Source organism: Eumetopias jubatus, unplaced genomic scaffold (genome assembly GCF_037043125.1).
Source record: "Eumetopias jubatus isolate StellerSeaLion01/CBP00866 unplaced genomic scaffold, mEumJub1_p1.0 scaffold_14, whole genome shotgun sequence".
In the NCBI taxonomy this organism is placed as follows: domain Eukaryota; kingdom Metazoa; phylum Chordata; class Mammalia; order Carnivora; family Otariidae; genus Eumetopias; species Eumetopias jubatus.
In genome coordinates this window covers 35502911-35515821 of record NW_028274820.1, presented here as the reverse complement: position 1 = coordinate 35515821, position 12911 = coordinate 35502911, and the positions used below count along the sequence as shown (strand labels likewise).

The 12911-nt window shown below is 33.6% G+C and overlaps 1 protein-coding gene across 3 annotated transcripts in view; it reads right to left on the bottom strand.

Annotated features, from left to right (window-relative positions):
* The window catches only part of CFAP69 (cilia and flagella associated protein 69), a 53946-nt gene that overhangs the window by 26015 nt on the left and 15020 nt on the right, over positions 1–12911 (bottom strand). For 2 of the 3 annotated variants that reach the window (XM_028120110.1, XM_028120127.1), the window contains exons 3-9: positions 11822–11887; positions 9113–9222; positions 6755–6831; positions 4233–4331; positions 3108–3257; positions 2831–3008; positions 1062–1185 (exon numbers count right to left, since the gene is read on the bottom strand). In XM_028120110.1, the coding sequence (XP_027975911.1) occupies positions 1062–1185; positions 2831–3008; positions 3108–3257; positions 4233–4331; positions 6755–6831; positions 9113–9222; positions 11822–11887 (804 nt within the window). The remainder of the gene's footprint in view (positions 1–1061; positions 1186–2830; positions 3009–3107; positions 3258–4232; positions 4332–6754; positions 6832–9112; positions 9223–11821; positions 11888–12911) is intronic. The other variant, XM_028120120.1, reaches the window with a different exon arrangement.

Sequence of the window (12911 nt, the reverse complement as noted above, 5' to 3'; positions counted from 1 at the left end):
ATTTTTCAGAAGAGTACACCAGAATCCATGGTAAAGATGCTCATATTAAACAGAAAGACAAGAACTCTCAGCAGAGAAATAGAAACTATAAAAAGGAAACAAAAATTCAAAAACTGAAAAAGACAACATCTGAAATAAAAAGGCACTGGATAGGATTAATAACAGAATGAAGATGACAGGGAAAACAAGTCAGTGAATTTAGATATATAGACCAATACAAATGATCAAATCTGAAGTATAGAGAGAAAAATGACTGAAAAAAGTGAACAGAGCCTCACGACAGACATGCATGTAATCTGAATTACAGAAGAGGGGAGAGAGAGAATGGGGCTGATAAAATATTTGAAGAACAATGACAAAAATCCTCCAAATTTAGTCAATTTACATACTCAGGAAGCTCTATGAATGAATCTCAAGCAGGATAAATACAAAGAAAATCACATCTCGGCACATCATAGTAAAACTGCTGAAAACCAAAGATAGAGTGAAAATCTTGAAAAACAGCCACAAAGCAAAGTGATACATTGTCCATGGGGAAACAACTTGAAATAATACTTCTGATCAGAAACATGAGGCCAGGAGACAGTGGAACAATGGCTTCAAAGTGCCAAAAGATAAAAATGTTCAACTTAGAATTCTATATTCTATGAACACAGACCTCAATAATTAAGCTGAATTAAAGATATTTTCAGATAAAAGAAATTAAGAAAATTTGTTGCCAGCAGCCAGCAGATCTGCATCATATGAAATGGGAAAGGAAATTCTTCAGGTGAAAGAGAGATGATGCCAGATATAAACTCGTATCATCAGCAAGGAAAGAAATACATCATAAATGGTAAATATGTAAGCGAATTATAAAATATGAAAGAGAATCTCATTTCCGAAAGGTTGTAAAGAACTGGCAGAACTACTGGTGACCATAATGACATTATAACATAACTTGCTATCACAACAAAGTTCATAAATTTTACAACGTTGTTTAGGACTCCTTCCCCCCACACCAAATTTATCAAATTTGATTGTTCCACAATCAAAATTAATGCAGTTTGACTCATACTTACGATCATTGGTGCTCCGGGATTTTGAGCTATAATTGTAGTGATTACTAATATATCATTTCTAAGCTGACGATCGTAATGACTAAAACCTCTCATAAACAGATTTTTAAATACTTCCTTCAAAGCCCTAGAAAGTAAAATCAGATCTTTAAAACCGTATTTCTATACAAATGCCACTTAAGTGTCTATCAACAAAATCCCCTTTTTTATATTATACTATTCATTTCAAAGTATTTCTGATCTTTTCTACATTTCCAAATATGCCATAGGATTCAAGTCTGTATCAGATAAGAATCCATCAATCCAAATCTATACCTGTGGGCAAAGTGACTGCTCTAAAGTAAAGATAATTCATATCATTTTCCTTTTTAAACTACTTAAAGGTTTTTCTTTAAGATTAAAAAGTCCTACCTTCTTACCAAGCCTTATCAAGCCTTTCATGTTATGGTCCCTGCTAACACTGTTAGCTTCATCTTTCACGATTCTATTTTCTGCTCCCAATATATTGAATATCTTCCAGTTTTTTATTTTGCTAAATTCTATTTTCACTTCTGTTCCTCTGTCTAGGATGCTCTCTGAATGCAAAACTCTTCTGTGTTGTCAGTTTGTATTTATCATTCAGATACCAAATTAGTGTTCATCAGGTTCATCATTTTTTTTAAGATTTTATTTTTTTAAGTAATCTCTAAACCCAGGGTAGGGCTTGAACTCACAACACTGAGATTAAGAGTCGCATGCTCTACAGATTGAGCCAGCTAGGTGCCCCTTATTTGCCCTTCTTATAGTAGTACCCTTATTTTTATTTAGGCGTTTACTCTTTTGGTCTTGCGAAGTTGCCTTCAACTTCCTTTTAGCCAGAGCATTTCTCTGTCACTAGTAGTTCATTCTGGGATGGCATATGGCCATCCTAGACCACTCAGGATCAACAGAGACTCAATTCAAAGAATTTTCTTTGGCCTTTCAGAAGAGGAAGTCTTCTCTTCTGCTTGATTTGGGGTTGTAATTATGTGAACCTAAACTTCCTTTAGGTCTCACCATGTGGAGCTAGGGAATAAAGCTAACACCATGGAAGACTGTAGAGGGATGATGAAGGTCACATCCTGTTATTTGCTGAGGACATGAAACCAGTTTTATCCTTGACCTTGTAGTTATATAAGCCCATAAGTATCCTATGTGGTTTAAATCAGTTGGGTTGGGTGTGTGCTGAATCACTCTTTTCTAGACAACATGTAGCACCTGTGATAGTCTCTTTCATAGCATTTAGTTGCCTGTTTACTTGTCCATCTTCTAACATAATGCAAATTCCTTGGAAGCAGAGATCATGTCTGCATTGTTTTCGTTTGTATTCCTACGGCCTAGTACTGAAGTTGGCACAGAGCAGACAATAATTATTTGATGAATAAATGAATAACTTAAAGGCTCGCTTATATTTTATTGCTAATGCTTATTGCAATATCCAGAAGAGAGTATTTAAAAATAAGTTATTGAATGAACAAACGAAATAGTTCTTTTAAATGTCTAATTTATTTTATACTTCTTCAAAGACATAATTTAGTTTTGTTAACAAGCTACTTTAAAATCTTTCCAAATAGAAAAAAATGGCTTGCTATTGCACAGATGCATTCCTACCACAGCATAAAAATGATGTCCTGAAACATAGTCATTATATGACTCAAAAGCCTAATTGAAAACAAATTCAAACAAAGACATTAGTTATGTTATTGGTTGTCATTTTAAGGTTAAAAAACATTCCTACGTAACCATTTACTTACAGCAAACATTCCAAGTTACTAAGCTGTTGTATGATTTCTTCTTTTGGAGATTTTTCCAATAAATTCCAAAGTATTTCTGATGAACGAAACAGAAGCTGTCCAGAGGGATCTGGGTCATTGAGGTGAGCACAGATTCCACTGGCTGCTTGTGCTTTCATCATTAAAGTGCAATTAACTTCTGAAAATTAAAAATTATTTACATTGTACAGTCTTGACACCATTAAACAGAAACAAAAATAGTTCAGAAAGAAGTATTTAAATTTAATAATATACAAACCAGAAGTTGAGAGATGTTGCAGAGCTTTAAGTACCCAAAGTTTCTCAACAAGTTGATTTTCAAGTAAGGCCAATGATTGGACCATTGTTTTTGCCAGTCCTCCGACCTCAGCCATCTTAATCTTGTATGATGAACTTGCTTGCTGGTAACCTAACAACAATTAGTTAATAAATATGTAAGTTACCTCACATAGTAATCATCTATGTTCAGACAAAGGAATGAGTAATATTATTAAACAACAGCAATAACAACTTAAAAAAAAAGTATGGCATTTTACAGTGGTATTGAACAGGGATAGGCAAATTTTTTTCTTTTTACTTTTAAGGATTTTATTTATTTATTTGACAGAGAGACAGCGAGAGAGGGAACACAAGCAGGGGGAGTGGGAGAGGGAGAAGCAGGCTTCCCGCTGAGCAGAGAGCCAAATGATGCAGACTTGATCCTGGGACTTCAGGATCATGACCTGAGCTGAAGGCAGACGCCCAACAACTGAGCCACCCAGGCGCCCCTGGGCAAAATTTTTTCTATAAAAGGCCAGGTAATGAGTCAACTCAAAAATTTAAAATTAAATTTAATATATATATTATATATATAATATAATGATGTATGTCCTCCTTATAAAGGTCAAGGATTTAATTATTTCTTTGGAGTCTTCCAGAATAGACAATATCTAAAGAATAACTGGGCAGAGTCATCATAAACATTTTCCAAGAATATTGACTCATCAAGACACCTGGCTCGAGGGCATATTGGAGACACCTATTGTTTCTGGGAGCCTGAGAAGACAGGTGCACCTGACCATAATCCTCAATAAAAACCACAGGCCCCAAGCAAGGACAAGACTCACTCTTCTTTCCTTTCTGAGTCTTCCGGACACTCTGTCCATATCTACACTCTCTCTATGTCTTTGGTAATCTCTGCTCTCATTTCCACTTGGCTTGTGTTTGATTCCTATCCTGCACAGAACCAACGACCCTCTTGGTTGGTCCAGTGGGAACCCCTCTGGGTCCTCGGACCTAGCCAGCCTGCATCAATCCCACTGTGTCTTTCCAAGTTCAAAGAGAATGAGAAAGAATATTATTTTACAGACGTTAGTTATTACTAAAAGATCATTGAAAACTTCACCTGTAATATGCTTCTTTGGTGGTTCTGCATGATAAAAGTCAACAATACACTTACAAATTTGTATCCTCAATTCAGAATTTGGTATTTTCATTAATTCACCTGCCAGAAAGAGAAATGACTGCTATTTAATAACATTGTCATGTTTACTTGCAAATTTAAATGTGTTAGTAATATGATTAAAAATATCCTCACTAGAAGTTCAAACTGGACCATGTAATTTTATACATGCACACATGCATACATGAAATATCTTGGACCTATCCTTATAATATTTGGCTCCTCAATCAACTCAGCCTTTCCTTCCCGGGAAGAAAGGAAGAAAATATGGTTAATAACATAAATAATGGAACCAGACTGTTTAAGATTAAATACTGGCTCTGTCACTTACTACCTATGTGAGCTTGTGTCTTACTTTTCTCATCTATAAAATGTGTATAATGATAGTTACTACTTTAAAGATTGCTGTGGGAATTAATATGATAAAAAGCTGAGAATAACATTTGGCATATAGTAAGTTACTATTATTATTCTGGCAAGATATGGGTTAGCATTTTTCTCTTTAACTAGAGAATCAGTAATTTGTTGCCTCTAATAATGCATCCTTTGCTTAGCGAAGTTCCAAGTGAGCTCTGCTTTTCAATTTGCAGACAGACTGGAAAACAGTGAGTTTCTAGGCAATCTTTGCCCTACATATAATAGTTTCATGTTCATGTTATCTTGGTGGAGATGAAGGATTGGGAAGTTTCCTTTTCAGGTCTATCTATATTACTTCTGAACTGGCTTCAGCCTGTACTTCAAACTGGATTGTTCTTGCTCTGATGAACTACAAGTTATGATCCCTAAGAGAATCTGAAAATGATCTGTGGGATTCTGGAACTATTCCATGTCCTCTGCATGCCTGGGATGACTGGAGTTGGGAGAATCAGCTTCAGGGCTGAACCAGATGTGAGTGGATTCCGTGAGGGAAACAGATAATGAGGTGTTCCTGAAACACTCCTGTTTTGCATTAGGATTTGCATAATGTTCTGGAAATGATCAGTGAGTGGGGATGCAAATGGACAGAAGGAGGAAGCACATAGGAAAATCTCACCCTTGCTTTAGGAGAATCTATCTGCAAAAGATACCACTAAAAAAAGAAGAAGAAAAGAAGACAGTTTCAAGATGATTCCCTTAATTTTTTTTTGAACACTTCCTCTGATGTTGAAAAAAATCACTATGTTTTGGAAAAATTTATTCAATAGGAACAACTAAAATTTTCCAACAAAACTAAACAAATGTTCAAGTTTATGGGAAATTCTAAGGTTTCTCGTCTGCTTCTCTACCCTTTTAGTTCTTTTAAGTTTAGATTATTTCTCACAGTTTCCTATTTCATAATCTCAGGACAGAGTACCAACTTTTTCCCTCATACATTTCCAAAATCCTACTCTTGAATCAGAAATAACTATTGCTTGAAAGAAAAAGTAATATGATTTAATACTACATAGTAGAAACTGGAAGTTATTAGTAAAAATGAACAGCTTTGTTCAACCCTTTATAATCTATACAATTATTTTAGTTTAAACTCATGTTTCCAGCTATTAAAAAACAAGGGACAGAACAGTAGCACTGGCAGTCAACAATCAGTGAAGGGAGCTCATTTTAAGCTGAGTTCATACTTCCTTCAAGTGTTTGAAGACAGGCAAGCAGTTATTCAGCAAAGAGCAGACTGACACAGTAAGAAAGAGCCATGTATTTATCATACAAATGCCTACCAATACTCTTAGAGACAACATTTAAAAATAAGGGTAACAGAGGCATTTTTTTAATGTTATCAACCAAACCTACATCTTTTATCTGTTAATATTATGATTAATGACCATTAATGATAATGGGTTGGCTTCCCTGTGTAAATTTCGATGCTAGAGATTCACAGAATTAAAGTTTCCTGTTAGTTTCCAACCTGGTTGTTCCTTGTGGTCACCTTATCTAACTCCCCATGTTTATTCTAATTTCCTTGATGCCTTTATCCACTCTAGGCCATAATAATTTCTCCCAGAATATCTACCGTTAAGACTATGAAACTTACTTAGATATAAAAGGATTAATGTTTCCCTATTTTATGATTTTATTTAAAATTTTAGATTATTTAATGAATAATTTGGATCTCAGTGATTCTAGCAATTAAATTTTAGCAATTATTAGAGTTTAATTTGAAAACATTTTTGTGATTATTGAGAGGTACATATACTTCAGATTTACAAAAAAGTTAAATATTTCAACAAACTAAATAACATCAAGACAAATAAGCATCTGCCAGTCCTTCAATTAAGGAACACAGAATCTTGTTGGTATCATAAAACGCCTCAGTGGAAAACAATACAAAAATTATCATCAAGCACACTATGATTAATTCCCAATCGGAAACAAGAAAAGGACCTACATTTGAAAGAGTATTCTAAAACTTAGTGACTAAGACATTTCTTTCTTGTCAGGAGGGCCTGTCATATACTACACCCCTCGATCTTGAAGAAATCTTAACTTACCCAGAAGCGCGATTGAATTAGCAGTATCTTCAGCATATGTTATTTCATCTGATACTTTCTTTTTCAAAAATGGCAAGCTTCAATAAGAATGAAGAATGCAGGAGTTATGTTTAACGAAGTCCTTAATTGAACCATCATTGGCAAAGTAGGGGAAAATCCTTTCTAAAGAATTAAATGAGGATAATATCCTATTCTGTAGCCCTGGGAGAATTGGCAACTATCAAAAAATTTTTGTGTTTCTAACTGACCAAATAGAAGATAGAATAGGTTTATGAAAATGAAGAGAGATGAACATAAAAGGCAAGGGTTAAGAAAGCCATCTTGCAACACTGTATAAATAAAAAATTTAAGAATTTATATTAATTATATAAAAACATAACAAATATTAATGATATTAGAATTATACTTCACCGCTACTATAACCAAAGTTACTTGAAAATAATTTATTTAAAAATCATAAAAGACAGGGCATTCAAACCTAGGTCATTAGTCTAAATGTCAAAGGAGAAAAAATTATTTCTTAAATACAAAATATGAACTCTTTTGGTATTTCATGAGTTCAAAATTTGAACCTCATGTGCTATATAAAAGTATAATATATCCTCTCTATAGGACTTTTAATTCAAGTTTTTCAAGAAAAAATTTCAAGATATTTCAAGGGCAAGCTATGAAAGGAAAATTTTATAAATGCCACAGAGGTTCATTTTTTAGTGTTTATTAGAATTTTTCATTTGAAATCAATAACTTATTGTTATCCAGCTCAAGCTGGATCTCTAAAGTGAAGAAGTCTAAAATTACTTCTTGTCCTCAAACTTCCTTTTCTACCAGAGGAAACAATCTATAAGATAAAGCACTAGAAGAGTTTCCCCCTCAAAAGGTTATAAAAATAATATGCATTATACTTCTGATGTAGTGAGAAAACATATTACATAGAAGCCAAAACAGAAAGGCTAGGTTTTATTTTTTATTTTCAATGTTTTTATCCCCCAAAATTGTCTTGAGAAGGGGATCAAGTGAGGGTGAGGTGTGGAGAAATACACAGGATGAAAACAGAAATTAGGAAAGGAGAAAAAAATTAAATAATGTGAATAATTATGAAATCTGAGGGAAAGTAAAGAGTGTAATTCCAAAGTCTTGTCATTTTATGTGAGGAAACATTCAATCACAGCTTTCACAGAGAACCAGTTCTTGGTGGAGCTCTTCACTGGCATTGCTCAAAGTAATGCTTATAGGCCTGGTATTCTAGGACTTGCAGAACCTTGAAATTTGAAATAACAATATAATCTCACATCAATATAATAATAATTTCCAATTAGTACATAAAATTTCCTTGAAAGCACCAGAGCAGTAGTTTATTTCTTTATTTTTCACAGTCTGTATTAAAAAGTAAGCCCTGGTAAAGGCATTCAGTAAATTATTTTTTATGATTTTGTTCAGATATCAAAAAAAATGAAGTGTATATAGTTATAAAATTTTTAAATGTTATTGCTACTAAGAGTAAGAGTTGAAACTCCCATGTATACATACTACTACTACTACTATTTGTATACTAAAAGAAACATGCTATTTAAAAAGTTAAATTGGTAGAAAGATTTAGAAGGTTAAATTTATGGAAAGGTTTATTCCTACTTTAAGAAATCTCCTCTACAATATTATATTGAAAACTAAAAATGGATATTTTAATGTATATCTGGATTAGCTACTGTGTGGCAGCAAACAAGCTGAAGATACTACTAGTTCCCCCAAATGGTTGGAGAAACAATAATATGGAGGACAGGATATATTAATCTTATAATGCTGACCTCTAATTTACATTTTAAAAATTATATTTATGTAATTTACATTTACATAAACAAATTTAAAATTGGTTTTATAATGCTCACCTCTAATTTACATAAAAAATATATACCAGAAATGACTGGTGATATTTTATTCTTCATTCAAATTTGAAAAATCAATAAAAATCAATAAAACATGACTCAGAAATTAATATATCTTGGAGAGTCAAATTTTCTAAAAAGAGAAAAAAACTAGACAAACTATTTAGCAGTGTTCATAAATTTTCTCAAAAATTCTCTAAAAAGTCACAATTTCTTGCTTTCACCTTACATTTATTGCTCTCTTGAGAACAACTTATTATGACAAAACATTTTAATATACTTACAGTTTAATCTTTTGTGGCTAGCTATCTCAGACTACAATAAAAGTGACTACCTTTGAAATATCAACTGGAATCAAGTGATCAAGTGAAGTTTTCTGAGTTACCTCTTTACTATACCATACTGTATATCTTTGTAATACAAAATAAAACATAATAAAATACTGCATGCTAATGTAAATTAAAGAAAAGAGACTTACCCACATAATTTTAGGATATTTAATGCAGATTCTATAAAGTGGGGCTGGTTTTCAATTTTTTCTGCACACAGATTCAAAATTTTAAATATTTGTGCTAAATCCCTTAGGGGCTTTAATACTTTTAGTTAAGAAATAAAATTAAGATTAATATTTATCAGCATAGTCTATAGATTTCTGTCAAGAAAATCTATAGAATTCCATCTGTTTTGTTAAATGTGGTTGACAATGTTTTAATTATACTAATTTTGAACTGTAAATAGGAAAACTTAGAACCATATTTTTTTCAGGAACATTATTTAATTTTTGTCTCAGTAACCTCTTATTCAAAATATTGTTTTCTCTTCTCACCACATCTTTAGAATTTGATTACTAACTATTATACCATGGATTCAGCTGATCAATAACTATTGACAATAAGTAATAAAAATTGAAAACAGTTAATGACTCACTTTTATCCTTCATCTTTTCCCCACTCACACACAAAACATACACTGCTCCAGAATAAACAACCCAACCCTACCTTTTCTTTATTTTATTAATGTTATTCAGATGCATTTTCTTGCTTTTAAGGTATAAGTTGAGATTTTATTTCATTTAAAACTAGTATAAAAGCAGAATTTACTTCTTCTAAATCTTGAAGTAACAGCACTTTTTATCTATTTAAAAAACTCAAGCGGTACATAAACAAATTTCACGGATATTCTTTTAAAGCCAAGGAAACATGATAGTTGTGACATACTTCTGTGGTTGAGTCCTATCACTTCTAGTCTCTTTCTAGGATCTTCTTAGGAAAAGATGGGAAAGCTGGATATACTGGAAGTACAAACCTCTGTACCTATGGAAGTGACCAAGATACTTCTCTTATTTTTGCTTTATGTTTTATCATATATAAAGGCAGCCTATGAAAGGCCTTCAGAGATAGAGCCATTTGGGGGCACCTTGCCGGCTCACTCGGTTAACCAAGTCTGACTCTTGATCTCTATCTCAGGGTTGTAAGTTCAAGCCCTAGTGTGGAGTCTACTTAAAAAAAAAAAAAAAAAAAAATAGAGCCATTTGCCCCTAACTCTCTAACTTGAAGAAGAAAAAAATGATGGAGGGCACCTGGGTGGCTCAGTTGGTTAAGCGACTGCCTTCGGCTCAGGTCATGATCCTGGAATCCCGGGATCGAGTCCCGCATCGGGCTTCCTGCTCAGCAGGGAGTCTGCTTCTCCCTCTGACCCTCTTCCCTCTCGTGCTTTCTATCTCTCATTCTCTCTCTCTCTCAAATAAATAAATAAAATCTTTTAAAAAAAAATGATGGAGGTGTTGAGGTATCCGGATAAGACAGGGAAAGAAATCACTTGCTAGTAGACTTTTTTGGCTACCAGTAAATAATGCTTGATATCCACAAGCCCTCAGGTAACTGATGGACTCAACAAATCCATATAAAAGGAGGCTAAAATAAGGCAATAAAAGAATTAAAATAAAATTTTAAGGCACATTTCCCTGAATGGGAGGCTTAAGATGTTTGAAACACTGAAACAAGCTAATATTAGAGACTTACATCTTTAGAGAATTTTTGGAGGTTGTGGAGATCACTACCACTGAAGGGGTGCTCTATGGACCACTGCCAGTTCTGAAATTCTCTGTTACCAGTCTGTGGTAAGACGACTACAGAAGGTGAGAGTTTCCTGTGACAACTGTATTGCCTTCTGTAATAGCTAATACATGCAAAGCTTATAACAATAACAACAACAACCTAACAATAAACTGGTTCTTGAGCACAGACAGTTCTGAGTTGCACTGGTTTCCATATATTCCAATCAGGTGATATATACAATGGGGATAACATATTTATATAATATTTTACTGGTTATCAAGCACTTGCATGTACATTATCTCATCTAGTCTTCCTAGCAACCTCATGGGGTGCTGTTATCCCCATTTTATGAGGGTGGAGAAATTAAGAAGTTTATCAAAATTACAACTAATCAAGTATATTGGTAGAAATAAGACTTTGACTTGGCCCTCCTAACTATATCCACTGTCTCTCTGAGTCTATAAAAACTGCCATTATCTGCACAGAATTAAGTACATTAATCTGTTTTTTCAATTTTATATTCTGAAAAACAAAAAGTATAATTCTGTGAAAAACACAAAATGTTAGATACTTTCTGTGGTAGACAGAATAATGGCCTGCCCAAAGATGATCACATCCTAAGTCCCAGGACTTGTGAATATATTACCTTACATGGCAAAGGGACTTTTCACATGTGATTAAATTAAAAATCTTGAGATGGGAAAGTTATCCCAGATTATCCACATAGGCCCACAGTAATCAGAGGGATCTTACCTGGGAAAAAGAGAGGCAGGAGAGGATCAGAGAAGATGGGACCACAGAAACAGAGGTGAGAGTGGTGCTACTTTGAGGAAGGGGCCATGAGCCAAGGAATACTGACCACCTTAGAAGCTGGGAAGAGCAAGGATGGGCATCCACCTCGAGAGCATTCAGAAGGAAACCAGCCCCGCCAACATCTTGACTTTAGCCCAGTGACGCTGATTTCGGATTTCTGACTTCCAGAACCGTAAGATAAAAGCTTTAAGCTGTTTTATGGCACTAAGTTTGTGGTAATTTGTTACAGCAGCAAGAGGAAAATAATATATTTTCTAATAAAAATTCTCTCATTTCAGGATAAATGAAACAAGCATACATATATATGTAAAGGATACAAATCCATTCTGATAACACTGCACCAGTTTCTTGACAGATTTAAGTTGTTTTTCTTCTAAATCATCCTAAAACAAGTTATCTATTTTAGTTCTTTTGTGCTGTTAAATCTGTTGAGATTTTTAAAATTTTAATATAAAAAGTAGACATTAAATTTATCAAATAATTCTTAAATTACTATATTATAATGTAAGCATTATGTTTCCTGAAACAGTGAGGGGAAAAATAAACATATTTAAATTTGATTAGGCAACTGAGAATAAAAACTAAGTTAATATAAAAGCAGCATTTGTTTTCTTTTTCTTTTTTTTTTAAGATTTTATTTATTTATTTGACAGAGAGACACAGTGAGAGAGGGAATACAAGCAGGAGGAGTGGGAGAGGGAGAAGCAGGCTTCCTGCAGAGCAGGGAGACCGATGTGGGGCTCGATCCCAGGACCCTGGGACCATGTCCTGTGCCGAGGGTAGACACTTAACGACTGAGCCACCCAGGCACCCCAGCAGCATTTGTTTTCAGAAATAATATTAACAATACTTGAATTTGCTGAGCATTTTTCTATGCCATGCACCATATATGTACTATAGATACATGTTATTTCATTAATTTTTAAAACAACCCTATTAGGAAGGTGCCATTACTATCTCTCTTTTCCAGAATAGGAAACTCAAGCAAAACACTCATTTGTCCAAAATCAGCTAGCTGATAAGTGGTGGTGTTAGAAGTCAGATTTGGCAATCTGTCTGCAGAAATTGTATTTTTAACCTCTAAATTATGCCCAGTATACTGGCACAAACATCTTCAGCCAGTTAAAACAAAACAAAAATCAATACAGTGATGTGTTTGTTTACATAACTGAATCACTCTGTCCTTTTAAAGTTTTTAAATCCTTCATGAGAAGCTGTGGCATTTTTTTATACTTTTTTTTTGTTTTGGTCTACCCTTATTTAACAACTAGTAGGAGCTCTATGTGGTTGAGTTTTCTTTTTTTAAAATGCAGATATATTCAAAATTAAAAATAACTTTTACAACAAACACAGCCAGCAAGAAAAAAAGCTTTTTTTCTATGTTAAAATGTAGAAACTAAAAAATGT